The sequence below is a fragment of the Cetorhinus maximus genome, chromosome 2 (assembly GCF_964194155.1).
Source record: "Cetorhinus maximus chromosome 2, sCetMax3.hap1.1, whole genome shotgun sequence".
NCBI classification, from domain to species: Eukaryota; Metazoa; Chordata; class Chondrichthyes; order Lamniformes; family Cetorhinidae; genus Cetorhinus; species Cetorhinus maximus.
In genome coordinates this window covers 7868254-7894222 of record NC_135880.1, presented here as the reverse complement: position 1 = coordinate 7894222, position 25969 = coordinate 7868254, and the positions used below count along the sequence as shown (strand labels likewise).

General features: G+C 49.8%; 2 protein-coding genes across 6 annotated transcripts in view; one reads left to right on the top strand and one right to left on the bottom strand.

The window, feature by feature from the left end:
* The window catches only part of LOC144692089 (uncharacterized), a 981581-nt gene that overhangs the window by 703265 nt on the left and 252347 nt on the right, over positions 1 to 25969 (top strand). The window lies entirely within an intron of this gene.
* Positions 1 to 25969, bottom strand: part of hmgcs1 (3-hydroxy-3-methylglutaryl-CoA synthase 1 (soluble)) — an 83040-nt gene that overhangs the window by 5752 nt on the left and 51319 nt on the right. For 4 of the 5 annotated variants that reach the window (XM_078560597.1, XM_078560583.1, XM_078560590.1 and 1 more), the window contains exons 2-7: positions 8587 to 9044; positions 7849 to 7974; positions 3968 to 4132; positions 1834 to 2002; positions 1546 to 1716; positions 1193 to 1425 (exon numbers count right to left, since the gene is read on the bottom strand). In XM_078560597.1, the coding sequence (XP_078416723.1) occupies positions 1193 to 1425; positions 1546 to 1716; positions 1834 to 2002; positions 3968 to 4132; positions 7849 to 7974; positions 8587 to 9034 (1312 nt within the window). In that variant the 5' untranslated portion in view covers positions 9035 to 9044. Of the gene's footprint in view, positions 1 to 1192; positions 1426 to 1545; positions 1717 to 1833; positions 2003 to 3967; positions 4133 to 7848; positions 7975 to 8586; positions 9045 to 16874; positions 17061 to 25969 lie in introns of those variants that run through there. The other variant, XM_078560570.1, reaches the window with a different exon arrangement.

Below are 25969 nucleotides of genomic sequence, written 5' to 3'. Positions count from 1 at the left end.
ATTAGTGGAAACATCTTCACTAAGGATATAAAAGGGTTTGATAGGGTAGACGTTAGTACATCTAAGCATAGAGCCCCAGTGTCCTGCTGATTGTTATAACCTCAGTTCTGGTATCATCCTTGCAAATATTTCTTGTGCCCTCTCCAGTGCCTCAATAGAGACTCCAAATGTGCAGCACCTTTCACAACAGCAGAATGTTGCTAAGTGTTTTACAGCAGGTAGGTATTATTGAGGTCTAGTCACTGTCGTAATGCAGGAAGCTGTGACAGCAAATGTGTGTACAGCAAGATCCCACATGTGATAGTGACCAGGTTATCAGTTTTTATTTATTAAGGGATGAATATTGGCCAGAATGCCAGGGATAACTCCTCTGCTCTTCTTCGAGATGGGGTCTTTTACAACTACCTGAGAGGGCAGACAAAGCCTTGGTTTAACATAGACATCTGAAAGACAGCACCTCCAACAGTGCAGCATCCCCTCAGCATTGAACTGGGAGCGCTCAAGTCTCTGGAGTGAGAGGGGCTTGAAGCCATGGGTTGCTGACTCAGAGATGGGATGTACCACCCACCGAGGCACAGCTGGCGCTGTAGGCCACAGTAGCTTCAGAGGGTCGTGACCAGGTCAGCGAAAAGGAGGTTAAAGGTGAGAGGGCAAACAGCGCAAGAATTAAATGCCCATGCACTCCGTTTTTCCCTGCACTCCCTGGGTTGCGAGGGGAACGAGATAAATGCCCGGGATCCCTATTTAGCCGGAAGGTTCACGAGTAGAGAAGTGCTGGACAAAGGTCGGTTTTCCTTGGGACTGGGCCTGAGAGAAGCAGTGGGCACAAGCCAGTGTGGGTAATGGCGGCTCATCAATGAGAATCCGGCAGCTTTGGCTGATGATTCTACACCATCTAGAAGGGACCAGGTTGACTGGATTCACTAGGCCGCAGTGGGATTTGAACTGATAACGTCTGGTTCACTGGTGCAGTATGAAAACCAGTGACTCTAACCACACCCCTCACCCCCCCCAATTAAATACCAGCACACACCACGACTGGAGGAGGAGCTAGAATCTGCTGAGCTATCACAGCCACCGCTCTAAGAGTTTGACCGAAAACAGACATAACAAAACTCACTGCACATTTTATTTTTAAGAAGACAGAGACCCCCCCAATAGGATTCGCCGTGTGAAGCGATGACGACCTTACCCAAGTGGTGGGTCTCCTCCCTCAGCTTCATGCTGGTGGCAAACGCTTCCGGTGACACCTTCTTCCGGGAATTCAGCCTGGCCTGAAGGTCCGACAGGCTGGACACCAGCTTGTCCAGCGCAGAGCCCGGGGTCGCGTCCTGGCTAACGCGGAGCGAGTACAGGGTAGCGGCGAATCCCGAGCCGTAGGAGAACAGGCCAATCCTCTGGCCAGCCAACTGCTGGGCAGAACGCCTGCGGACGAGAATTCACCGTCACTGTTCAGCATAGCCGGCGGGCGCGGAGTGGGTCAGGGGGCTGCAGCATGGGGAGGAGGGGTGGGGGGGAGAAGAGGTGATGGAGGAGGGTACTTACTGGCCCAAGATGGCAGTCAGGCAGCCGTAGACAGAGGGTGTGTACATGTTGCCGTTCTGGTTGGAGACCATCAGTGAAGGTTGGGTCTTCTGCTTAAAGATATCGGCACTCGCCTTCAGGAACGATTTCTCCACATTCCGGTCGAAGTAAGTGTCCTCCAGCTTCACGTCTCTGTAAGCAAAGCAGGAAACACGTTAATCCCCAGCAGGGCAGAGCCCCCCCCAACCAACAAAACCTTACCACTGACAGCTCTGGAAATCAGTGCCTTGACCCACAGGCCAGTCTCACCTGAAGGCCTCGAGGCCGGTGAAGGTACCGCTCTGGGTGTCGGGGTTGGAGTCACGTAGGAAATCGTTGAGAAGAAGCCGGCCCACGGACTTCTGGACCAGTTTGCAGTAGGGGGTGTGGAACACGATGTAGTCAAAGTCCTTCAGGGTGAAGCGAGCGTCGCTGCCCTCTGAAACAAAACAGGCAACAGATTACTGCGGTGTGCCAGAGATTGGACTCACTTGTACCAAGGGTCAGCACCGAGTGCTGCCAGGCGGGGAACGGTGCAGCCAGCTCTGCTATACTGTCACACCCGCTTCTGAAAAATATCAGGCAGGAAAAGAGCAGCTGGTGCGGCCAGTATGTCCCACACACTAGGGAATTCCCTTAGGTTTCAATTAAAACCATCAAAGCTAATCAGAATACTTAATGGAATGTTAGTCTCTAGTTTAAAGTGGGCTGGATTACAAACAGGAGGAGTAAATGCTTCACTTGTATAAATTCGGTTAGATAGTGTGTACACTCCGTCTCAAACAAACTGAAACCACATCTGCTGGCATCCCAGCGTTTCCAGTTTGGAAACTCAAGGAGGACAAAGTGGTTTCTGTGCATGAGTGACCCAGCTGATCTGGGAAATCAGTTCTATGGCTGATCCAAGTACATTGTTTGTAGTGTAGAGGGAGCTTTACTCTGTATCTAACCCCGTGCTGTACCTGTCCTGGGAGTGTTTGATGGGGACGGTGTAGAGGGAGATTTACTCTGTATCTAACCCCGTGCTGTACCTGCCCTGGGAGTGTTTGATGGGGACGGTGTAGAGGGAGATTTACTCTGTATCTAACCCCGTGCTGTACCTGTCCTGGGAGTGTTTGATGGGGACAGTGTAGAGGGAGATTTACTCTGTATCTAACCCCGTGCTGTACCTGTCCTGGGAGTGTTTGATGGGGACAGTGTAGAGGGAGCTTTACTCTGTATCTAACCCCGTGCTGTACCTATCCTGGGAGTGTTTGATGGGGACAGTGTAGAGGGAGATTTACTCTGTATCTAACCCCGTGCTGTACCTGTCCTGGGAGTGTTTGATGGGGACAGTGTAGAGGGAGCTTTACTCTGTATCTAACCCCGTGCTGTACCTATCCTGGGAGTGTTTGATGGGGACAGTGTAGAGGGAGATTTACTCTGTATCTAACCCCGTGCTGTACCTGTCCTGGGAGTGTTTGATGGGGACAGTGTAGAGGGAGATTTACTCTGTATCTAACCCTGTGCTGTACCTGTCCTGGGAGTGTTTGATGGGGACAGTGTAGAGGGAGTTTTACTCTGTATCTAACCCTGTGCTGTACCTGTTCTGGGAGTGTTTGATGGGGACAGTGTAGAGGGAGCTTTACTCTGTATCTAACCCTGTGCTGTACCTGCCCTGGGAGTGTTTGATGGGGACAGTGTAGAGGGAGCTTTACTCTGTATCTAACCCTGTGCTGTACCTGCCCTGGGAGTGTTTGATGGGGACAGTGTAGAGGGAGCTTTACTCTGTATCTAACCCTGTGCTGTACCTGCCCTGGGAGTGTTTGATGGGGATAGTGTAGAGGGAGCTTTACTCTGTATCTAACCCCGTGCTGTACCTGTCCTGGGAGTGTTTGATCGGGACAGTGTAGAGGGAGCTTTACTCTGTATTTAACCCTGTGCTGTACCTGCCCTGGGAGCGTTTGATCGGGACAGTGTAGAGGGAGCTTTACTCTGTATTTAACCCTGTGCTGTACCTGTCCTGGGAGTGTTTGATGGACAGTGTGGAGTGAGCTTTACTCTCTGATGTACCTTGGAAGTAACTGATCCTGACACAATGCCCAAAATGCAAAATGTTCCATTCTCCAGGTCCAATAACCTTCTTTCACTTTTAGGTGGCTGATTCTGAGGAAGCTATTTTCAACATGTGAAGACACTGACAATATCTTCACCAGTTACTGGTCTTGATAAGTTTGAGAACAGTTTTCACTGAAGGGTGAGAAAAGGTAAAAAGACAAGTATAAGGTGATAAAGGGGATGAAATATAAGTGAACTGACCCAGCTGCTGGGGGTGGGGGGGAAATCACACATGAAGCAGTAAAGCAGACTGGAGTGCTTTCTTCAAGGTCCTGCCAACCCCATGCAGCTGAACACAGTGACCCACCTTTCTGTTTCTGTGCCTGGTACTTGTTGCAGTAAACTCCATAGCAGTGATCCAGTGCATTGAGGTAGCATTGAATTGAGAGTTTCCCATCCACCACAGGGTACTCTGACACCATGTCCGGTTTGTAGAAGTCATACGCGTGCTGCATGTGTGTTCCCCGGAGTCCTGCAAGTGATGGATACAGTTAGCCATTACATTCATAAACCTGGGACCCTGAAGACAGCAAACAATCTTCCTGCGGTACACACGCAGGGTAAGTTACACATTCACATCCAACTGGGCGAGTGAGAGAGCTGACATGCCTACAGCAATTAAGATCAAAGCCTAGGAGTTTTCCCTCAGACACAACTCAATGGGTAACACACTCACCCCCTGAGTCAGATCACGGCTTCAAATCCCACTCCAGGTGCTTAAGCACTAGGTTAACACTGCAGTGCAATACTGAGGGAATGCTGCACTGTCAGAGGTGCCATCTTTCAGACAGGATGTTAAACTGCCCTCTCAGGTAGATGTCAAAGATACAGCAGGGAAGAGCAGCAAATTTTCCCCTGTTGGCCAATAGTCATCCCTCAACTAAGTACAGGAAGTGAATTGCCAGGTTCCTAAATCACAACAGACACTATAACGTTGCGAAAGATGCTATAGAAAAGTGGGGTTTCTTTCTTTCTAACTCCACAGTGCAGACCCAAACAGTTTGCAGATTACATTCTGCTGAATGAATAATGTATGCATCAGAACAAACAGAAAAACTAGCACCAAAAATATGTGTATTGTCAGATAACGTGAATGAACTAACTTTAAACCAAGAGTCGGCTGTCTAAAGGAATGAGGTGTAACATCACCACCTGCTGGTAATGATATTAAACCGCAGCGGCAAAATAAAAATTGCTGCACTCTCCTACCGGAGGACATCCTGCAGGAAAACTCTCGGATTTTGTTACTGCCTTTTAACTTGGTCTCACATTGGATCCATCCCGAGATCCTTTCACCAATACTGACCACTCTACACTGGCTGCTTGCTGAGCAGTGCATCATCTTGGTCTGGTGGCAACTACACCAGGGGTCACTCATGTTCCCCCATCCAGAATTCTGCTTTCCAATCAAACCAAAAGTACGAGATTAGAGATTAGGAAAGGGGACCGGAACGGGAAAGAGAATTCTGAGCACTCCAGCCGCAAATGTCCAGATCGCAAGGTCGGGGCACCTGGAGAGGCACAGCTCCCAACTTTCATACTCCGACATGTCAAGTGGGGGTGGATGGAACCAGTGGGGCACAATCCATTCCCCCTCCAAGCTAATGGCTTCCAATAATCCCCAAGGGACAGAGGGAAATTGAAAGTGTTAAATGAGATTAATAGAAACATTTGGGGCGATGGTATGAAGGGTGAAGAAATCAAGGTGGGCAAATGGAGCTAAAATTCTTATAAGCCTTGATCTAAGAGAATGACAGAACCTGGTTCAAGGGGCAGAATGACCTCCTCCTGCTCCGACGTTCCAAGGGGCTGGGCTGGGCTTTGGGTAACACGAGTGTGGCTCTTGCCACCCGTGTTGAAGGAGATGGTGATGAAGCGACAATGAAGCCAAACCTTCCACACTGGGCGTGGATGAAGGAGGGGGAGGGACCCGTGAGGCTTTGGAGGGAGGGCGGGGTGATAAAGAGTGGGAGGGGCGGGTGAGGAGGGTGGCGTGAGGAGAGGGGGGAGGAGGGGGGAGGTGCGGGTGAGGAGGGGGGAGGGGGGAGGGTGGAGGTGCGGGTGAGGAGGGGGAGGGTGGAGGTGCGGGTGAGGAGGTGCGGGTGAGGAGGGTGGAGGAAGGGGGAGGTGCGGGTGAGGAGGGGGAGGGTGGAGTGAGGAGGGTGGAGTGAGGAGGGTGGAGTGAGGAGGGGGGAGGGTGGAGTGAGGAGGGTGGAGTGAGGGGAAGGGCGGTGAGGGGAAGGGCGGTAGGGGGAGGGCGGTGTGTGGAGGGGGAGGGCGGTGTGTGGAGGGGGAGGGCGGTGTGTGGAGGGGGAGGGCGGTGTGTGGAGGGGGAGGGCGGAGTGAGAGGGTGGAGTGAGGAGGGGGGAGTGAGGAGGGTGGAGTGAGGAGGGTGGAGTGAGGAGGGTGGAGTGAGGAGGGGGAGGGTGGAGTGAGGAGGGGGAGGGTGGAGTGAGGAGGGGGAGGGTGGAGTGAGGAGGGGGAGGGTGAAGTGAGGAGGGGGAGGGTGGAGTGAGGAGGGGGAGGGTGGAGTGAGGAGGGGGAGGGTGGAGTGAGGAGGGGGAGGGTGGAGTGAGGAGGGGGAGGGTGGAGTGAGGAGGGGGAGGGTGGAGTGAGGAGGGGGAGGGTGGAGTGAGGAGGGGGAGGGTGGAGTGAGGAGGGGGGAGGGTGGAGTGAGGAGGAGAGGTGCGAGTGAGGAGGGGGGAGGTGCGAGTGAGGAGGGGGAGGTGCGAGTGAGGAGGGGGGAGGTGCGAGTGAGGAGGGGGGAGGTGCGAGTGAGGAGGTGCGAGTGAGGAGGGGGGAGGTGCGAGTGAGGAGGGGGAGGTGCAAGTGAGGAGGGGGAGGGTGGAGTGAGGAGGGGGAGGGTGGAGTGAGGAGGGGGAGGGTGGAGTGAGGAGGGGGAGGGTGGAGTGAGGAGGGGGAGGGTGGAGTGAGGAGGGGGAGGGTGGAGTGAGGAGGGGGGAGGGTGGAGTGAGGAGGAGAGGTGCGAGTGAGGAGGGGGAGGTGTGAGTGAGGAGGGGGAGGTGCGAGTGAGGAGGTGCGAGTGAGGAGGGGGGAGGTGCGAATGAGGAGGGGGAGGTGCGAGTGAGGAGGGGGAGGGTGGAGTGAGGAGGGTGGAGGGAGATGGGGAGAGGGTGGAGTGAGGAGGGGGAGGGTGGAGTGAGGAGGGTGGAGTGAGGAGGGGGAGGGTGGAGTGAGGAGGGGAGGGTGGAGTGAGGAGGGGGAGGGTGGAGTGATGAGGGGAGGGTGGAGTGAGGAGGGTGGAGTGAGGAGGGGGAGGGTGGAGTGAGGAGGGGGAGGGTGGAGTGAGGAGGGGGAGGGTGGAGTGAGGAGGGGGAGGGTGGAGTGAGGAGGGGGAGGGTGGAGTGAGGAGGGGGAGGGTGGAGTGAGGAGGGGAGGGTGGAGTGAGGAGGGGAGGGTGGAGTGAGGAGGGGAGGGTGGAGTGAGGAGGGGAGGGTGGAGTGAGGAGGGGGAGGGTGGAGTGAGGAGGGGGAAGGTGGAGTGAGGAGGGGAGGGTGGAGTGAGGAGTGGGGAGGGTGGAGGGAGATGGGGGAGAGTGGAGTGAGGAGGGTGGAGTGAGGGGGGAGAGTGGAGTGAGGAGGGGGAGTGAGGAGGGTGGAGTGAGGAGGGGAGGGTGGAGTGAGGAGGGGAGGGTGGAGTGAGGAGGGTGGAGTGAGGAGGGGGAGGGTGGAGTGAGGGGGGTGGAGTGAGGAGGGGAGGGGGGAGTGAGGAGGGGGGAGTGAGGAGGGGGGAGTGAGGAGGGGGGAGTGAGGAGGGGGGAGTGAGGAGGGGGGAGTGAGGAGGGGGCAGTGAGGAGGGGGGAGTGTGGAGTGAGGAGGGGGGAGTGTGGAGTTAGAGATAAGGATTTAGAGAGTGAAATGAACCAGTTTGTATGAGGGGTGGAGGGGGAAGTGCTGTAGTTCTTGTCACTGAACCATTACCGTTTATCTCATTGCTGTGTTAGTGAGCTCGATGTGCAAGTTCACTGCTGTGCTTCCTACTTTACAGCAGTGATTACACTTCGAAATATTTCACTGGTTGGACAGTGTTTTGGCTGTGAACAGCGCTATATAAATGTAAGTCTGTCCTATTGTTAAGCAGCAGGCACATACAGGGTGCTGACAGCCTTGTTGGGGAGCTGTAGGCCCCATTACCCTGTACTCAATGGAGTTCTCCACACATACGCACCTCGCTCAAATCCCAGTGGAGCATTGGGACCAACCAGCATGGCGATGGCTCCAGCACCTCCTGTGGGCCGGGCACTCCCAGTAGCGTAGACTGCGATATCACCAGCAACAACCAGCGCGTAGCGCCCTGCAAAGCCAAGGACAACATGAGTGGGTCACATTCAACCAGCAAGACAGAAAGCCGCCCATCGACACCACACCCCCCCCACCCTCCCCTCCCCAACAGAAGTGAATGACACCTTCCAACTATCTGCACCTGCAAATCAGTCATACCGCTCAGGAATCCTATTTTTTAAGCTCAGCTGCCTGGCCAAACCTCCTACTAAAATGCACAGCCTCACATTTATCTATGTAGCTACCATCTCTCACAGGTGATGGGTGGATGTGTGTGTGTGTGTGTGTGTATAGTATATGTTAGATATTATATAAACACTGTGGCGTATACATTACCTGTCTCTATGAGGATATATGGCCTGGGATGGTGTCTGTATGGAGAATGTGTCAGCTGTGTGCGATACATGTCCCTACCTTATAACAATGACTGTACTTCAAAAAAAAAACCCACTCAACTGGCTGCGATACTTTGGCATGCGCTGAGAACATGAAAGGCTCTTTCATAAGGAAAGTCCTTCCCCTGTAATCATTTCCCTTGAGAGCTGATCGAACCCCAGCTCGTGTTTAGGGGAAGCTCGCAGTGAGCGAGGAGTTTCCAAGCCAGGGCAGGGGTGCACACACTCACCGTCCCAGGAGCTGGACTCCACCCAGTTGACAGAGTTGAAGAGCGCGGCGGTTCCCCCATAGCAGGCGTTGGTGGTGTCGATGCCCTCGACGTCGGTGTTCCCAGACTCCTCAAACAGCTGCATAAGGACCGTCTTCACTGACTTGGACTTGTCAATGATGGTCTCTGTGCCCACCTCCAGTCGCCCAATGCTCTCGTACGGGAGGTTGTTCCGCTCCAGCAGCCGGTGGACGGCAGTGAGGCACAGGGAGTTGATGTCCTCACGGTCCGAGCAGAAGCCCATCCTCGACTGCCCCAGGCCGACGGTGTACTTGCCTGCGTCCACCCCATCGAACTTCTCCAGTTCTGTCTGCTCCACGTACTGAGATGGGAAGTAGATCTCCATGGCGATGATTCCCACATCCTTGGGCCAGCCAGCCTCAGCATTGGCAGGTAGTGATCCGGGCATCGTGGAAAGACTGTGGGGAAAGGGATCAGGAAAATCATTGTAACAACGTGTCTCTGGGATAACTGACAGGCAAAAACATCACCAGGTCACTAAGGGTTAAATTATGAGGAGAAGTTACATAAACTGGGCGCGGATTCCCTGGATAATAGGTTAGGAAAAGAGTCAACACCTTCAGGAACTACCCCCTAGTGAGAGTCAGAACCTTCAGGAACTGTCCCCCAGTGAGAGTCAGCACCTTCAGGAACTGTCCCCCAGTGAGAGTCAGCACCTTCAGGAACTGTCCCCCAGTGAGAGTCAGCAACTTCAGGAACTATCCCCCAGTGAGAGTCAGCACCTTGAGGAACTGTCCCCCAGTGAGAGTCAGCACCTTCAGGAACTTTCCCCCAGTGAGGGTCAGCACCTTCAGGAACTGTCTCCCAGTGAGAGTCAGCACCTTCAGGAACTGTCCCCCAGTGAGAGTCAACACCTTCAGGAACTGTCCCCCAGTGAGAGTCAGCACCTTCAGGAACTGACCCCCAGTGAGAGTCAGCACCTTCAGGGACTGTCCCCCAGTGAGAGTCAGCATCTTCAGGGACTGTCCCCCAGTGAGAGTCAGCACCTTCAGGGACTGTCCCCCAGTGAGAGTCAGCACCTTCAGGAACTGCACCCCCAGTGAGGGTCAGCACCTTCAGGAACTGTCTCCCAGTGAGAATCACACCCCATAGAATTCTAAACAAAAACAGAATTGCCTGGAAAAACTCAGCAGGTCTGGCAGCATCGGCGGAGAAGAAAAGAGTTGATGTTTCGAGTCCTCATGACCCTTTCACGAGGACTCGAAACGTCGACTCTTTTCTTCTCCGCCGATGCTGCCAGACCTGCTGAGTTTTTCCAGGTAATTCTGTTTTTGTTTTGGATTTCCAGCATCTGCAGTTTTTTTGTTTTTATCCCATAGAATTCTACCCCAGTTATAAGTGTCTGAACATCTAGGAACTGTCAGTTGCAAGCAAGACCATGCATGAATAACAGCAATATGATTCATTAGCTCAGTCTACGGCACCAGCAGTAATTGCTCAAGCGTAGTGAATGGTTTAAATGCATTCCCTGCAGTGTCATTCTAAATGCCCTGATCTTGGCTGAGTGGAGACAGGATTTGAACACATGCCGATCATAGATTCCCCAGCCTTGCCTCTGCTGCAGGAGCCCGCAGCTGGTGGTAGAATCTCACCTGGTTGCCACCTCCCTTGTCATTTGCCTGCGTGGCTGTTTTATGTGCAAGCTGGGACAGCAAGTGCCTGCTGGCAATTTGACCACAAGGGGCATCACAGCCAAGCTCAATTTCTATCTTTAGCGTCAGAAACACACATGCTCTTTCCACACGGGGTCCTGTTGGACAATCAGGCCCCTGAGGAGATTTCCCCCCCCCCCGCCCTTAAAATGAGAGTGGAGGTCCGCTGTCCTCTCACTATCTCTCCTACATTGCCTAACTAATTCAGCACAATTCAGACCAATCACCTCATGTGGAAGACTTATCTACTCGCTGACTTGGATCAGCTGAACCAACCTGACACAGAAGACCTTAATCTCTGCCATGGCCTGGCCCCCCCCCAGCCCAAGCCGCAGGTTGACATCAGTGTCATGTATGACCATCCACTCCACATACAGGACAGAGCCAAGCCCCAGCTATGATGGGCAAAGCCCTGCCCAGTGCAGTCCCAAGTCTGGGTGCATTGAGCCTGCGCCAGACTGTGGGGTGAGCTGGCACTTTCAACAGAACATCAGCCACTAGCATAAAGAGATGGCAGCAAGCTGTGGTTAAGCATGCAGCATTCACCACCAGCTCAAGGAGAGACAGAGAACACAATCTGATCACCCACTTACAAAACCAGCTCGGCTGGAGGCAGATACAGTATCTAGAATCCAAAATCCGCAAAAAGCAGGGCCAAATAAACTCGAATCAGAATCATAACCCTCTGTTAAAACAAAACACAGGCTGGGTATATATACAGACTCAGGGTAACCGGAACACAGATCTTCCTTAAAACACAGGCTGCATACATATACAAACTCAGGGAAACAGGAACGCAGACCCTCCTTAAAACACAGGCTGGGTATATATACAAACTCAGGGTAACAGGAACGCAGACCCTCCTTAAAACACAGGCTGCATACATATACAAACTCAAGGTAACAGGAACGCAGACCCTCCTCAAAACACAGGCTGGGTATATATACAAACTCAGGGTAACAGGAACGCAGACCCTCCTTAAAACACAGGCTGGGTATATATACAAACTCAGGGTAACCGGAACGCAGACCATCCTTAGAACACAGGCTGGGTATATATACAGACTCAGGGTAACCGGAACGCAGACCCTCCTTAAAACACAGGCTGCGTACATATACAAACTCAGGGTAACCGGAACGCAGACCCTCCTTAAAACACAGGCTGCGTACATATACAAACTCTGGGTAACAGGAACGCAGACCCTCCATCAGTATCACTCACATGCATCACAATTCCTACCCCATTGAAAGCAATTCCCTTTCATCCATTTATAAGTTTCAACTTCAACCCTTCGTCTCTCAGATTCACACCAGACGTTGTAGCCAACAATTCCTTTCACCCCCCACCCCACACAGTGGAAAGACTGGCGATTTCATAACAAGTACTTGATAAAATTTCTACAGTAGTTCTAACATAATTATGCAAATCAGCTCCAAACTGCACATTCTGGTGCAGTCATTTGCCTGTCACAATTTACCAGAGATTTCTTCCTGCATTATACATCAATGCAGGACAAGAAGCCTTCAGCACAGTGCCCCGGGTGCTGCCTCTCACACAGATGTCTGCACCCTACCTGTCTGGTGCCAGTATCGGGCTGCACTACACTCACATCAATGCGCAAAGCAGCAGCCACCCGAAGGCAGAGAGTTACACACTCCAGCTCCGCCCTCAGCAGTCGATCAGCACAGTGTTCTGACTGAGCCTCAGCCAATCAGCCTCTGCTCCTGATATGATGCAGGAGGATCAGCAGTGACAGCTCATTGTCAGGAAAAAGCTATGGGCTCAGAATGCAGCTCAACATGAGAGGGGGAATTGCTGGAGAGGAGTGGCAGGGGCAGAGAGGGGGAAGAGGAGAGGAGAGGTGGGGCACAGAGGAGGGGAGGGGAGAGGCGGGGGAAGAGGAGAGGCGGGGGCAGAGAGGGGGAATTGCTGGAGAGGAGAGGCAGGGGCACAGAGGAGGGGAGGGGAGAGGCGGGGGAAGAGGAGAGGCGGGGGAAGAGGAGAGGCGGGGGAAGAGAGGGGGAATTGCTGGAGAGGAGAGGCAGGGGCAGAGAAGGGGAAGAGGAGAGGAGAGGAGAGGCAGGGGCAGAGAGGGGGGAGAGGAGAGGTGGGGCACAGAGGAGGGGAGGGGAGAGGCGGGGGAAGAGGAGAGGCAGGGCAGAAGGGGGAATTGCTGGAGAGGAGAGGCAGGGCAGAGAGGGGGCAGAGGAGAGGTGGGGCACAGAGGGAGGAAGGGGAGAGGAGAGGCAGGGCACAGAGTGGGGGAGAGGAGAGGCGGTGGGGAGAGAGAGGTAGTGGGGGGGGGGGGGGAAGGAGAGGCAGTGGGGGGGGGCGAGAGAGGCAGTGGGGGTGGGGGGAGGAGAGGCCGGGTGTGGGGGGGTGGGGGGCGGAGAGGGAGAGAGAGAGAGAGGGGGGCCTGATAGGTGCTGTGTAAATGCAAGTCTTCCCAAGGATGCATTATTTTTCTGGTGCAGCTTTGGCATTCGTGATGTGCCGGCCTGGAGATTGTGGTGAAATTATTAGAATCAGCATTTCTGCACCTGGCATAAAACAAATGAACAGTGACCCATGCCCTGTCTGCCAATGATCCAGTCAGTAAACTGACAGCCAAATGTTAGTTGCTAGGTGACCAAGCTTAAACTTCTGGAAAACTGGATTTTCAAAACAACATACTAAAGGAATGTGAAAGCAAATTGCAAAATAGGAATGTTCCTCCTGCTGTAAAAGACTGGATTATTTGACATGGACTTATATGGCGTCCTCATCTTCAAGGGGTCTCCCACTGTGCGATATCGGGAGAGGAACACAAGCAGCTAGACTGAGGAAAAAGAAAGGAGGGGGAAAATGGAAAACCTAAGATAGGGGGAAAAAATCAAAAGGACGGTGGCTTTTGCAAAAGGGAGGGACGTGGCAAGGCAGAGTGAAAACTGGGAACAGGATCACAAGAAATGAGGCTGAAGGGGGAGGAGCTGGGGTGAGGAGGAAGGGGGGAAGGGGAAGGGGAGGGGGCAAGGGGTGGGAGAAGGGTAAGTCTAAGGGGAGGAGGGAAGGGAAGGGGGAGCTAGGAGGGAGGCTGCAGTGACGCAAGGCTAAGGCAAGATGGGGGGGGCAAAAAGATGGCTGATCCAACAAACAGGAGTTTTGTTGGCGATGAGCTGGGGCATTTCAGTAGCACAAGGACTTGTCCAGCCCTCTCTAAACCAGTAACACTATGTCCTTCCGTTCTTTTGAGTACACTACTACCCATGGGAAATCAACTCAACATTCACTGGTTGCAGCTGTGAACATGAATAATTTAGGTCATCATTTTTCAGTCTTCTTTCGTCTCAATGGATAGTGCCAGAGGACTGGAGAATTGCAAACATTACATCCTTACTCAAAAAAGGGTGCAAGGACAGGCCCAGCAAATAATACAGGCCAGTCAGTTTAACTTCGGTGGTGGGGAAACTTCTAGAAACAATAATCCGTGACAAGATAAATATTCACGTGGACAAATGCTGGTTAATTAAGAAAAGCCAGCATGAATTTCTCAAGGGAAAATCATATTTAACTAACTTGCTAGAGTTTTTTGATGAGGTGACAGAGAGGGTTGATGAGGGCATTGCTGTTGATGTGGTGTACATAGACTTCCAAAAAGGCGTTTCATACAGTACTGCATAACAGACTTGTGAGGAAAGTTATAGTTCATAGAATAAAAGGGATAATTGGCTGAGTGAGGGGAAGTAGAGAGCAATGGTTACTGGATGTTTTTTGGGCTGGAGGAAGGTTTGTAGTGGAGTTCCACCAGGGGTCGGTATTGAGGCCCTTGCTGTTCCTGATATATATTAATGATCTAGACCTTGGTGTGCAGGGGACAATTTCAAAATTTATGGACGATACAAACTTGGAAGCATTGTGAGCTGTGAGGAGGATAGTGTAGAGTTTCAAAAGGGCCTAGATAAGTTGATGCAATGGGTGGATAGGTGGCAGGTGAAGTTCAATGCAGAGAAATGTGTGGTGAAACATTTTGGTCGGAAGAACATAGAGAGACAATATAAAGTAAAGGGTACAACTCCAAAGGGGGTGAAGGAGCAGAGGGACCTGAGTGTCTATGTGCGTACGACAGGTTGAGAGTGTAGTTAATCAGGCATACAGTATCCTAGGCTTCATTAATAGGGGAATAGAGTACAAGTGCAAGGAGGTTATGTTGAACTTGTATAAGACACTAGTTAGACCTCAGCTGGAGTAGTGTGTCCAGCTCTGGGCTTCACACTTTAGGAAAGATGTGAAGGGATTGGAGAGAGTGCAGAAAAGATTCACAAGAATGGTTCCAGGGATGAGGAAAAGTTGGGACTCTTTTCCTTGAAGAAGGTCGAGAGGAGATTTGATAGAGGTATTCAAAATCATGAGTGGTGTGGACAGAGTAGATAGGGAGAAACTGTTCCCATTGGTGGAAGGATCGATGCTCTCCAAAGAACAAGAGGGCGCAGATTTAAAGTAATTGTTAAAAGAAACAAAAGCGATATGAGAACATTTTTTTTCATACAGCGAGTGGTTAGGGTCTGGAATGTGCTGCCTGAGTGTGGAGGCAGGTTCAATCGAGGCTTTCAAGAGGGAAAAGAAACAATCTGCAGGGTTCTGGGGAGAAGGCAGGAGAATGGCATTGGGCGAAATGCTCATTTGGAGAGCCGATGTAGACACGATGGGCCAAATGGCCTCCTTTGGTGATTCTGCATGCACACAAAAAAGATTTGCATTTATTTATATAGCGCCTTTCATGGCACCGCGATGTCTCAAAGCACGGCACAGTCGATGAAGTAATTTTGAAGTGTAGTTACTATCATAACCGAGGAAACACAGCAGCTGATTTGTGCATTACAAACTTCCACAGTTAATGCTGCGATAATAATCAGATCATAAAGCGGTGTTGATTGAGAGAAAAATATTGGCCAGAACACCGGGGAGAACATCCTGCTCTTTTTCCTGTGGGATCTTTACGTCCACCCGAGGGGGCGGGGCCTCAGTTTATCATGCCACCAGGAAAATGGCACTCACCACAGTGCAGGGCTCTCTCAGTTCTCGGTTATCGCGGCAGCCTAGATTATGCAGGCACGTCTTTGCAATGGACCTGAACCCACAATCTTCTGACTTAGGGCTTTATAAATAGAGACATAGAATATAAAAAAGGAAGTTATGAGAAACCTTTATAAAACACTGGTTCAGCCTCAACTGGTGTAGTGTGTCCACCAGGTTATAACTGGACATCACGCTTCAAAAAGCTTCAGTGAGGGTGCAGAAGATTCACAAGAACGGCTCCAGGAATTGTTCCAGGGATCAGGGACTTCCGTTATGAAAGAAAACAATTCGAGAAGTTGGGACTGTTCTCCTTGGAGAAAGTTGAGTGAAGATTTGATAGAAGGGTTCAAAATCACGGGCGGTGAAGACAAACTAGATAGGGAGAAGCTGTTCCCGCTGTCCTGGCTTGGGCCGATAAGTGACAAGTTTTGACCATCGCCAACAAGAGAGAATCTAGCCATCTCCCCTATTACATTCAACATCATTACTATCACTGAATCGCCCATTATCAACATCCTGGAGGTTACCAGAAGGTGAACTGGACCAGCCATATAAATACTGTAGCTATAAGAGTAGGTCAGAGGCTGAGAATTCTGGGGCAAGTAACTCGCCTCCTGACTCCCCAAACTCTTTCCACCATCTACAACGTGCAAGGCAGGAGTGTGATGGAACACTCCCCACTTTCCTGGATGAGTGCAGCTTCAACAGTACTGAAAAAAGTGGACACCATCCAGGACAAAGCAGCCTGCTGGGTTGGCACTCCATCCACTAAGTGAAGCATTCATTCCCTCTACCACTGGTGCACAGTGGCAACAGTGCGCAGCATATGTTCAGCAAACCTCCTTCAACAGCACCTTTCAAACCCACAACCTCTACCACCTAGAAGGACAGGGGCAGCAGATGCATGGGAACACCACCACCAGCTAGTTCTCCTCCAAGCCACTCACCATCCTGACTTGGAACCATATCGCTGTTCCTTCACTGTCACTGGGTCAAAATCCTGGAACTCCCTCCCTAACAGCACTGTGGATGTTCCTATGCCAGGTCGACTGTAGCGGTTCAAGATGGCGGCTCACCGCCACCTTCTCAAGGACATTAAGGGATGGGTAACAAATGCTGGACTAGCCAGCAATACCCATATCCCATGAAAGAATAAAACAAAAGGTTGAGAACCAGTGGACACAGATTTGAAGTGATTGGCAAGAGAACCAACAGCGACACAAGGAAAAACCATTTTTTTGCACGAGATGTTAGGGTCTGGAGTGCATTGCCTTAGCGTGTGGTGGAGGCAGGGTCAATCGTCAAAAGGGGATTGGATAAGCAGCTGAAGAGAGAAAATTTGCAGTGCTATGGGGAAAGTGCAAGGGATTGGGACCAACTGATTTGCTCTTGCAGAGAGCCAGCACAGACATGACGGGCTGAATGGTCTCCTTCTGTGCTACGGTTCTAGAGACAAGAGACTGAGACACGGCTGACACAATCATGCATGCAACTCACCTTCCCCAACACCACAAAACCTACCTTCTTGTTGCTGGGGACTTAACCTTGACTCGAAGGAAAGTTGTGGAAATGACCCTTGCACAGCGGGAGCCGAGGTTTTGCCCAGCGCACACACTCTCCAAACTCACAAAGTGGCTGAGTCTGGTAAAGCTACGAAACATTTTGTGCAAGCATAAGGGACCAGTGACCGTCACCCAGGCTCTGAGCATCCAGCGTCAGAGCCTGTACTTATATAGGTCCTGAGGACACACCTCCTATTCAATCCAGTACATGTTGTGTATCTGTATCAAAGGTCAATAGACATCATCCAACAAAGCAGTCCCAGCAACTAATGAATCATTTACCCGTTGGTCTGGCACCCAGCCTACTGATTACATGCAAACTAACTTTTCCCCTAGTTTCAATGCATCATGAACAAAAACTTTGAAAATAAGTTAAATCTGGCAACGTTCCCTTCCTCTAAGAGAGAAAGGGAGAAAATTAGAAGGCAACCATTCTCCAGAATCAATCTGCAGGGTAGTTCACAAGTCATTTGTGACTTGCCCGTCACTCCTGGTGCAGCATTAAGCGAGTGCTGCACTGTCAGACGTGTCGTCTTTCAGATGAGGCATTAATCCGGGGCCCTGTCTGCTCTCTCAGGAAAACAGAAAAAATGTTCAGCGGTGTCGACGTTCCAGAAGTGGGGATCAAATTGGTCAGGGGTCCGTGTCACCCAAATCCACGATTATCAACAGCTCAGCCATTCCATGTTGGTCTTCACCCTCCGCAGAAACCCAATTCTCTGTGCCAATTTGCATATTCCTTCCCCCACCTTCTCTTCACCACCCATCTCAGCCTTATATGCTGCCAGTCTCTGCTTCAATCATTACCACCACAGCCCGACAACCATCTTAAAAAAATCTGAAGCTGTCTCTCCAAAATCTCTCACAGTTAATCCTATGTTTGGTCCTCACAATTTTAACCATTCCATCACTAGAAACAATCTTTTTCTACCTACCTTGCCCTATTCCTTTCATAAATTTTAAACATTTTCCATTAAACTGGCCCTTAATTTCCTCTGCTTTAATGTAAGGAGTCTCTGTAAAAAAAAAAAATTCAGACCACAGGAACTGTTTCACAGAATGGTTACAGCACAGGAGGAGGCCATTTGACCTGCCATGTTGATGCTGGCTCTCCAAGGAGCAATTTACCTAGTGCCACTCCCCAACTTTCGCTCCATAACCCTGCACATTCTTCCTTTTCAATTAATGGTGGCATAGTGGTAATGTCACTGGGCTAGTAATCGAGAGACCCAGGCTGATGCCCTAAACATAGGTTCAAATCCCATTGGTCTGCTGGTGGAATTTGAGTTCAGTTAATAAATCTGGAATATAAAGCTAGTCTCAGTAATGACGGCCGTGAAACTATCATCGATTGTTGCAAAAATCCATCAGGTTCACTAAGGAAATCTGCCTTCCTTACCTGACCTACATGTGGCTCCAATGTTGACTCTTAAACGCCCTCTGAATTTACCAAGCAAAGTCAGTTCAGTTCAAGGGCAAATGGGGATGGGCAACAAATACTGGCCTTGACGCTGACATCCCATGAAAGAAAGAATAAAGAAAAAAAAAGTCCAATTCCAAGAAGGTTCACTCAACTGATTCTACGGATGAGGAGGTTTTCCTACGAGGAAATGTTGGACAGGCTGGGCCTGTATCCAATGGAGTTTAGAAGAATGAGAGACGATCTTATTTAAACATAAGATCCTGAGGGGACTTGACAGAGTGGAAGCTGAGAGGATGTTTTCCCTTGTGGGAGAGACGAGAACGAGAAACAGAACCATGGAAAAGTTACAGTGCAGAAAGCCCATTGTGTCTGTGCCGGCCAAAACAAGAATAAAGAAACTAGCCGTTTATTTTAATCCCACTTTCCAGCGCCTGGTCCGTAGTCTTGCAGGTTACAGCACTTCAGATGCAGATCCAAGTACCTATTGAATGAGTTGAGCGTTTCAGCCTCAAACACAAACTTAGGCAGTGAATTCCAAATACCCACAACCCTCTGGGTGAAAGTTTTTCCTCATGTCCCCTCTAATCCTTCTACCAATCACCTTAATCTATGCCCCCTGGTAAGTGACCCCCTCAGCCAGGGGAAACAAGTCTTTCCTGTTTACCCTATCCAGGCCCCTCAATTTTGTACACCTCAAATAGGTCACCCCTTAGCCTCCTCTGTTCTAAGGAGACCAGCCCCAGCCTATCCAATCTCTCCTCATAGCTGCAATTTTCAAGCCCTGGCAACATTCTTGTAAATCTCCTCCGCACTGTCTCCAGAGCAATTATGCCTTTCCTGTAATGTGACCAGAACTGTACACAAAATTCCAGCTGTGGCCTAACCAGCATTTTAAACAGTTCCATTACATCCCTGATTTTGTATTCAATACCTCACCCAATAAAGGAAAGCATTCCAACTGCTTTCTTGACCATCTTGTCCACCTGTCCTGCCACCTTCAAGGACCTGTGGACATGCACTCCAAGGTGTCTCACTTCCTCAAACTCTCTCAGTAACTTCCCATTTACTGAGTATTCCCTGGCTTTGTTTGCCCTCTCCAAATGCATTACCTCACACTTTTCCAAATTGAATTCCATTTGCCTCTTCTCCGCCCACTCAACCAAACCATTGATATCATTCTGGAGTCGACAGCTATCCTCTTCACTATCAACTACACGGCCAATTTTTGTGTCGTCTGCAAATTTCCCAATCACACCTCCAACATTTAAGTCTACGTCATTAATATATACAACAAACAGCAAGGCTTCCAACACTGAGCCCTGAGGAACACCACTGGAAACTGTTTTCCATTTGAAAAAACATCCATCAATCATTGCCCTTTGTTTCCTGTCGCTGAGCCAATTTTGGATCCAACTTGCAACCTTCCCATGTATCCCATGGGATCTCACTTTCCTGACCAGTCTGCCAGGTGGGACCTTGTCAAATGCCTTACTAAAATCCATGTAGACAATATCCACTGCACTACCCTCATCAATCCCCCTTGTTACTTCTTCAAAAAATTCTGTTACGTTAGTAAGAAACAATCTTCCCCTAATAAAACCATTCTATCTCTGATCAATCTGTGCCTTTCGAAGTGATAGTTTATCCTGCCTCTCAGAATTGTTTCCAACAATTTACCCACCACCGAAGTCAGAGTGACCGGCCTATGATTTCCTGGCCTATCTCTCGCACCCTTTTTAAATAATGGTACAAGTTTGCAGACCTCCTATCCTCTGCGACCTCACCTGTATCTCGTGAGGATTGGAAAATGGTCCTCAGAGCATCCGTTATTTCCTCCCTGGCTTCCTTTAACAGCCTGGGATACAATCCATCTGGCCCTCGTGATTTATCCACCTTCAAGGATGATAGTCCCTCCAATATTTCCTCTCTCACTATGCTTATTGTATCTAATATTTCACACTCCTCTTTGACTAGAATGTCTGCATCATCCCACTCCTTAGTGAAGACAGAGACAAAGTACTCATTGAGAACCCTGCCCACATCTTCAGCACCAACCCACAGGTTACCATGTGCATCTCTGATAGGCCCTACCCTTTCCTTAGTTATTCTCTTGCTCTTAATGTACTGGTAAAACATCCTAGGATTCGCTTTGCTTTTACCTGCCAATACTTTTTCCGTATTCTCTCTTTGCTTTCCTAATTTCCATTTTTACTTCACCCCTGTACTTTCTATACTCCTCTAGGCTTTCAACAGTATTAAGTCTTTTGTGGCTATCATAAGCTTTCTTTTTCTACTTTCTCTTGGCCTGTGTGCTTCTAGATAACCGGGGACTCTAGATTTGGCAGTATCACCCATTTTCTTTGTGGGGACATGTCTACACAGTGCCGTATAATCTCGCCTCTGATTTGTCTCCCACTGATTTGACACAATTTTTCCTTCTAGTAGCTGTATCCAGTCCACTCTCACCAGCTCACCTCTCAGCTTTGTAAAATTTGTCTTCCCCCAATTTAGAACTTTAACTCCTGTTCTATCTTTGTCCTTTTACATAATGATGCTAAATCTAACACTGTTATGGTCATTATGTCCAAAATGGGCCCCCACTGCTACTTCATCCACTTGCCCAGCTTCATTTCCCAGGATTAAATCTAGAATTGCGCCCCCTCTCGTTGGGCTTGTTCCACGCTGGCTACAAGAGTTCTCTTGAATGCAGTGCAAGAATTTTGCATCCTCTGTGCACTGCACACATCCAAATTGATATCAGGATAGTTGAAGTGCCTAACTATCACTGCCCTGTTGTTTTTGCCCACAGAAATCTGTCTACATATTTGCTCTTCTAACTCCCTTCCACTGTTTGGGGATCTATAGTACACTCCCAGCAGTGTGGCTGCCCCTTTTTTATTGGAGCTCAATCCTTTTTGATGCTTCTTCATTAACAAGGGAGTCAAAAGAGTACAGGGGATAGGAAAGAAAGACAGTGACAATCAGATCAGCCAAAATCTTATTTGATGGAGCGAGACAGAGGAGTTTAGGGAGTAACAAGTAATTAGGAAAGCTAATAGAATGTTATTGTTTATTGTGAGGGGAATCGAATACAAAGTAGGGAGGTTATGCTTCAGTTGTACAGGGCACTGGTGAGACCACATCTGGAGTACTGTGTACAGTATTGGTCTCCTTATTTAAAGAAAGATGTAAATGCATTTACTAGGCTAATACCAGGAATGGGCGGGTTGTCTTATGAGGAAAGGTTGGACAGGTTAGGCTTGTATCCACTGGTGTTAAGAAGAGTAAGAGGCGACTTGATCGAAACCTTCAAGATCCCGAAGGGTCTTGACAGGGTGGATGTGGGGAGGATTTTTCCTCTTGTGGGAGAATCTAGAATTAAGGGTCATGGTTTAAAAAGAAGGGGTAGCTCATATAAGACAGCAATGAGGAGAAATTTTTTCTCTCAGAGGGTTGAGAATCTGAGGAAGCAGGGACTTTGAATTTTTAAAATATATTTGTTCATGGGATGTGGGAGCATTTATTGCAGATCCCTAATTGCCCTTGTTCAGAGGGCAGTTAAGAGTCAACCACAATGCCGAGAGTCTGGAGTCACATGTGGGCCAGACCAGAGTAAGGACAGCAGATTTCCTTCCCTAAAGGATATTAGCGAACCAGATGGGTTTTTACAACAATCAACAATAGTTTCATGGTTATCATCAGGCTTTCAATTCCATATTTTTATTGGATTCAAATTTCACCATCCGCCATGGTGGGATTTGAACCCAGGTCCCCAGAGCATTACCCTCGGTCTCTAGAATAGTCGTCCGGTGACAATACCACGATGCCACCGCCTCCCCTTGAATATGTTTAAGGCAGAGCTAGATAGATTCTTTATTAATAAGGGAGCGAAAGGTTATCGGGAGTAGGTGAGAGGTTACAATCAGATCAGCCATGATCTTATTGAATGGCGAAGCATGCTTGAGGGGCCGAGTGGCCTGCTCCACGTTCCAGCATTTCCCCCCCAAACACCACCAAAGCGGATTATCAGATTACTTCATCCCGGTCGCGGTTTGCCTGCACAATTTCGCTGTGTGTTTTTCAACACGACAGTGGCTATTATTCAAAAACATGTCATTGCCTGCAGGGCATTTATAGGTCAGCTGGAGTTTGAAAAAAAAGGAACTGTTTCTTTCAGAGCTTTCTGCAAGCCGCAGCAAGTTGCTCTGCTCCTGCCCTGCAACGCGCTGATAGCCTTGCACTCCTCCAATTTTAGCCTCTTGTGTACCCCTGATTTCCCCCCCTCCCAGCACTGATGGCCGAGCTCTAAGCTCTGGAATTCTCTCCCTTAACTTCTCCACCTCTCAGACGCTTAAAAATCCACCTCTGACCAAGCTTTTGGTCACCTGTTCTAATACCTCCTGTGGCTTGGTGTCAAATTTTGATGGATAATCGCTCCCCTGTGAAGTGCCTTGGGATGTTTTACTATGTTAAAGGCACGACACCAACACAAGTTGTTGCAGCACTGCCAGGAAACACCCCAACATGAGAATCAGGACCAGCACAGTATACAAGTAGCAGAGGATGTTCATAAACCAGTGTGCGACTGCTCAATGACCTGGAGCTAGGGGTCACTTTGATTTATGGTAGGGAATGAAAACCAGGACTCTCAGGTAAACGTCATGAGAATAAAAGAATCATTTCCCTCCAATGCGTGATGCTCCATCCAGCTTGTCAGCTCCCTCAGCGACAGTGCAGAGATGGATTTTGAACAGGATATAACTCACACAGGTGGAATTTGTAAAATCAGAAGTGCAACAAGCCACTACAGATCTGAGATGCGCTGCTGGCCTTGAATAATGCAGCCTAGGGCAAAGCAGGAGTGGAGAGGGTGCAACTACTTTTTAAAAATTTATTCTTTCATGGGATGTGGGCGTCATTGGCAAAGCCAGCATTTGTTGCCACCTCTAACTGCCCTTGAACTGAGTGGCTTGCTAGGCTATTCCAGTGGATAGTTAAGGGTCAACCACATTGCTGTGGGTCTGGAGTCACATGGAGGCCAGACCAGGTAAGGACGGCAGATTTCCTTCCCTAATGGACATTAGTGATCTCTCTACCAGGAAACATTGAGACTGGTTTGATGGGAAATGACCAAAGGATGAGGAGATTTTCAGATTTTAGTAATTGAATTTAAAGAGCGCCAGTTGCCGTGGTAGGATTTGAACCTGCATCCTGACAGCATTAGCCTGGGTCTCTGCATCACTAAGATAAAAGCAAAATACCGCCGACGCTGGAAATCTGAAACAAAAACAAAAATTGCTGGAGAAACTCAGCAGGTCGGACAGCATCTGCGGAGAGGAACACAGTTAACGTTTCGAGTCCGTACGACTCTTCATCAGAACTGAAGAGAAATAGAAATGAGGTGAAATATAAGCTGTTTAAGGGGGAGTGGGACAGGTGGAGTTGAATAGAGGGCCAGTGATAAGTGGAGGCAAAGGAGAGATTGCCAAATATGTCACAGACAAAAGGACCAAGCAGTGTTGACAGGGGTGATATTAGCTAAAGGATGTGCTAATGGTAACATTAAGGGTAGAAAGCAGGATGAGCAAGTGACAGATAGCCCTAGTGGGGGTGGGGTGGGGGGGAAGGGATCCAAATGGGCTAAAAGGTGGAGATAAAACAATGGATGGAAATAAATTTTAAAATAATAATAGAAATAGGTGGGAAAAGAAAATTATATTTAAAAAAATATAATAATTATTAGAAAAAAGGGGATCGGAAAAGGGTTGGGGATGGAGGAGAGTTCATGACCTGAAGTTGTTGAACTCAACGTTAAGTCCGGAAGGCTGTAAAGTGCCTAATCAGAAGATGAGGTGCTGTTCCTCCAGTTTGTGTTGAGCTTCACTGGAACATTGCAGCAAGCCAAGGATGGACATGTGGGCATGAGAGCAGGGTGGTGTGTTGAAATGGCAAGCGACAGGGAGGTCTGGGTAATGCTTGCGGACAGACCGAAGGTGTTCCGCAAAGCGGTCACCCAGTTTGCGTTTGGTCTCTCCGATGTAGAGGAGACCGCATTGGGAGCAGCGAATGCAGTACACTAAATTGAGGGAAGTGCAAGTGAAGTGCTGCTTCATTTGAAAGGAGTGTTTGGGCCCTTGGATGGTGAGGAGGGGGGAAGTAAAGGGGCAGGTGTTGCACCTTCTGCGGTTGCATGGAAAGGTGCCGTGGGAGGAGGCTGAGGTGTTGGGGGTGATGGAGGAGTGGTCCAGGGTGTCCTGGAGGGAACAGTCCCTACAGAATGCCGACAGGGGGGGTGAAGGGAAGATGTGTTTGGTGGTGGCATCATGCTGGAGTTGGCTGAAATGGCAGAGGATGATCCTTTGAATGTGGAGGCTGGTGGGGTGATAAGTGAGGACAAGGAGGGAGAGGAAGATGTGAGGGCGGATGCGTGGGAGATGGGCCGGACACGGTTGATGGCCCTGTCAACCACCATGGGTGGAAAACCTCGGTTAAGGAAGAAGGAAGACATGTCAGAAGAACTGTTTTGGAAAGTGGTGTCATCAGAACAGCTGCAACGTAGGCGAAGAAACTGAGAGAATGGGATGGGGTACTTACAGGAAGCGGGGTGTGAGGAGCTGTAGCTGAGGTAGCTGTGGGAGTCGGTAGGCTTGTAATGGATATTGGTGGACAGTCTATCACCAGAAATTGAGACAGAGAGGTCAAGGAAGGGAAGAGAAATGTCAGTGATGGACCATGTGAAAATGATGGAGGGGTGGAAATTGGAAGCAAAATTAATAAATTTTTCCAGGTCCTGACAAGAGCATGAAGTGGCACTGAAGCAGTCATCGATGTACCGGAGAAAGAGTTGTGGGAGGGGGCCGGAGTAGGGCTGGAACTAAGGAAACTTCCACATACCCCATAAAAAGACAGGCATAACTGGGGCACATGCGGGTATCCATAGCCACACCTTTTATTTGGAGGAAGTGAGATGAGTTTAAGGAGAAATTGTTCAGTGAGAGAACAAGTTCAGCCAGACGGAGGAGAGTAGTGGTGGATGGAGATTGTTCGGGCCTCTGTTCGAGGAAGAAGCGAAGAGCCCCGGTGGGGGATGGAGGTGTAGAGGGATTGGACATCCATGGTGAAGAGGAGGCAGTTGGGGCCAGGGAATTGGAAATTGTTGATATGATGTAGGGCGTCAGAGGAATCACGGATGTAGGTGGGAAGAGACTGGACAAGGGGAGAGAGAATGGAATCAAGATAGCAAGAATTGAGTTCCGTGGGGCAGGAACAGGCTGACACGATCGGTCTGCTGGGACAGTCCTGTTTGTGGATTTTGGGTAGGAGGTAGAAGCGGGCCATCCGAGGTTGGGAGACTATGAGGTTGAAAGCTGTGGAGGGAAGATCTCCAGAGGAGATGAGGTCAGTGACAGTCCTGGAAACAATGGCTTGATGTTCAGTGGTGGGGTCAGGGTCCAGGGGGATGTAGGAGGAAGTGTCTGCAGCCTGGCGCAGAAGATACAACACCTGCCCCTTTACTTCCCCCCTCCTCACCGTCCAAGGGCCCAAACACTCCTTTCAAGTGAAGCATCACTTTACTTGCACTTCCCTCAATTTAGTCTACTGCATTTGCTGCTCCCAAAGCGGTCTCCTCT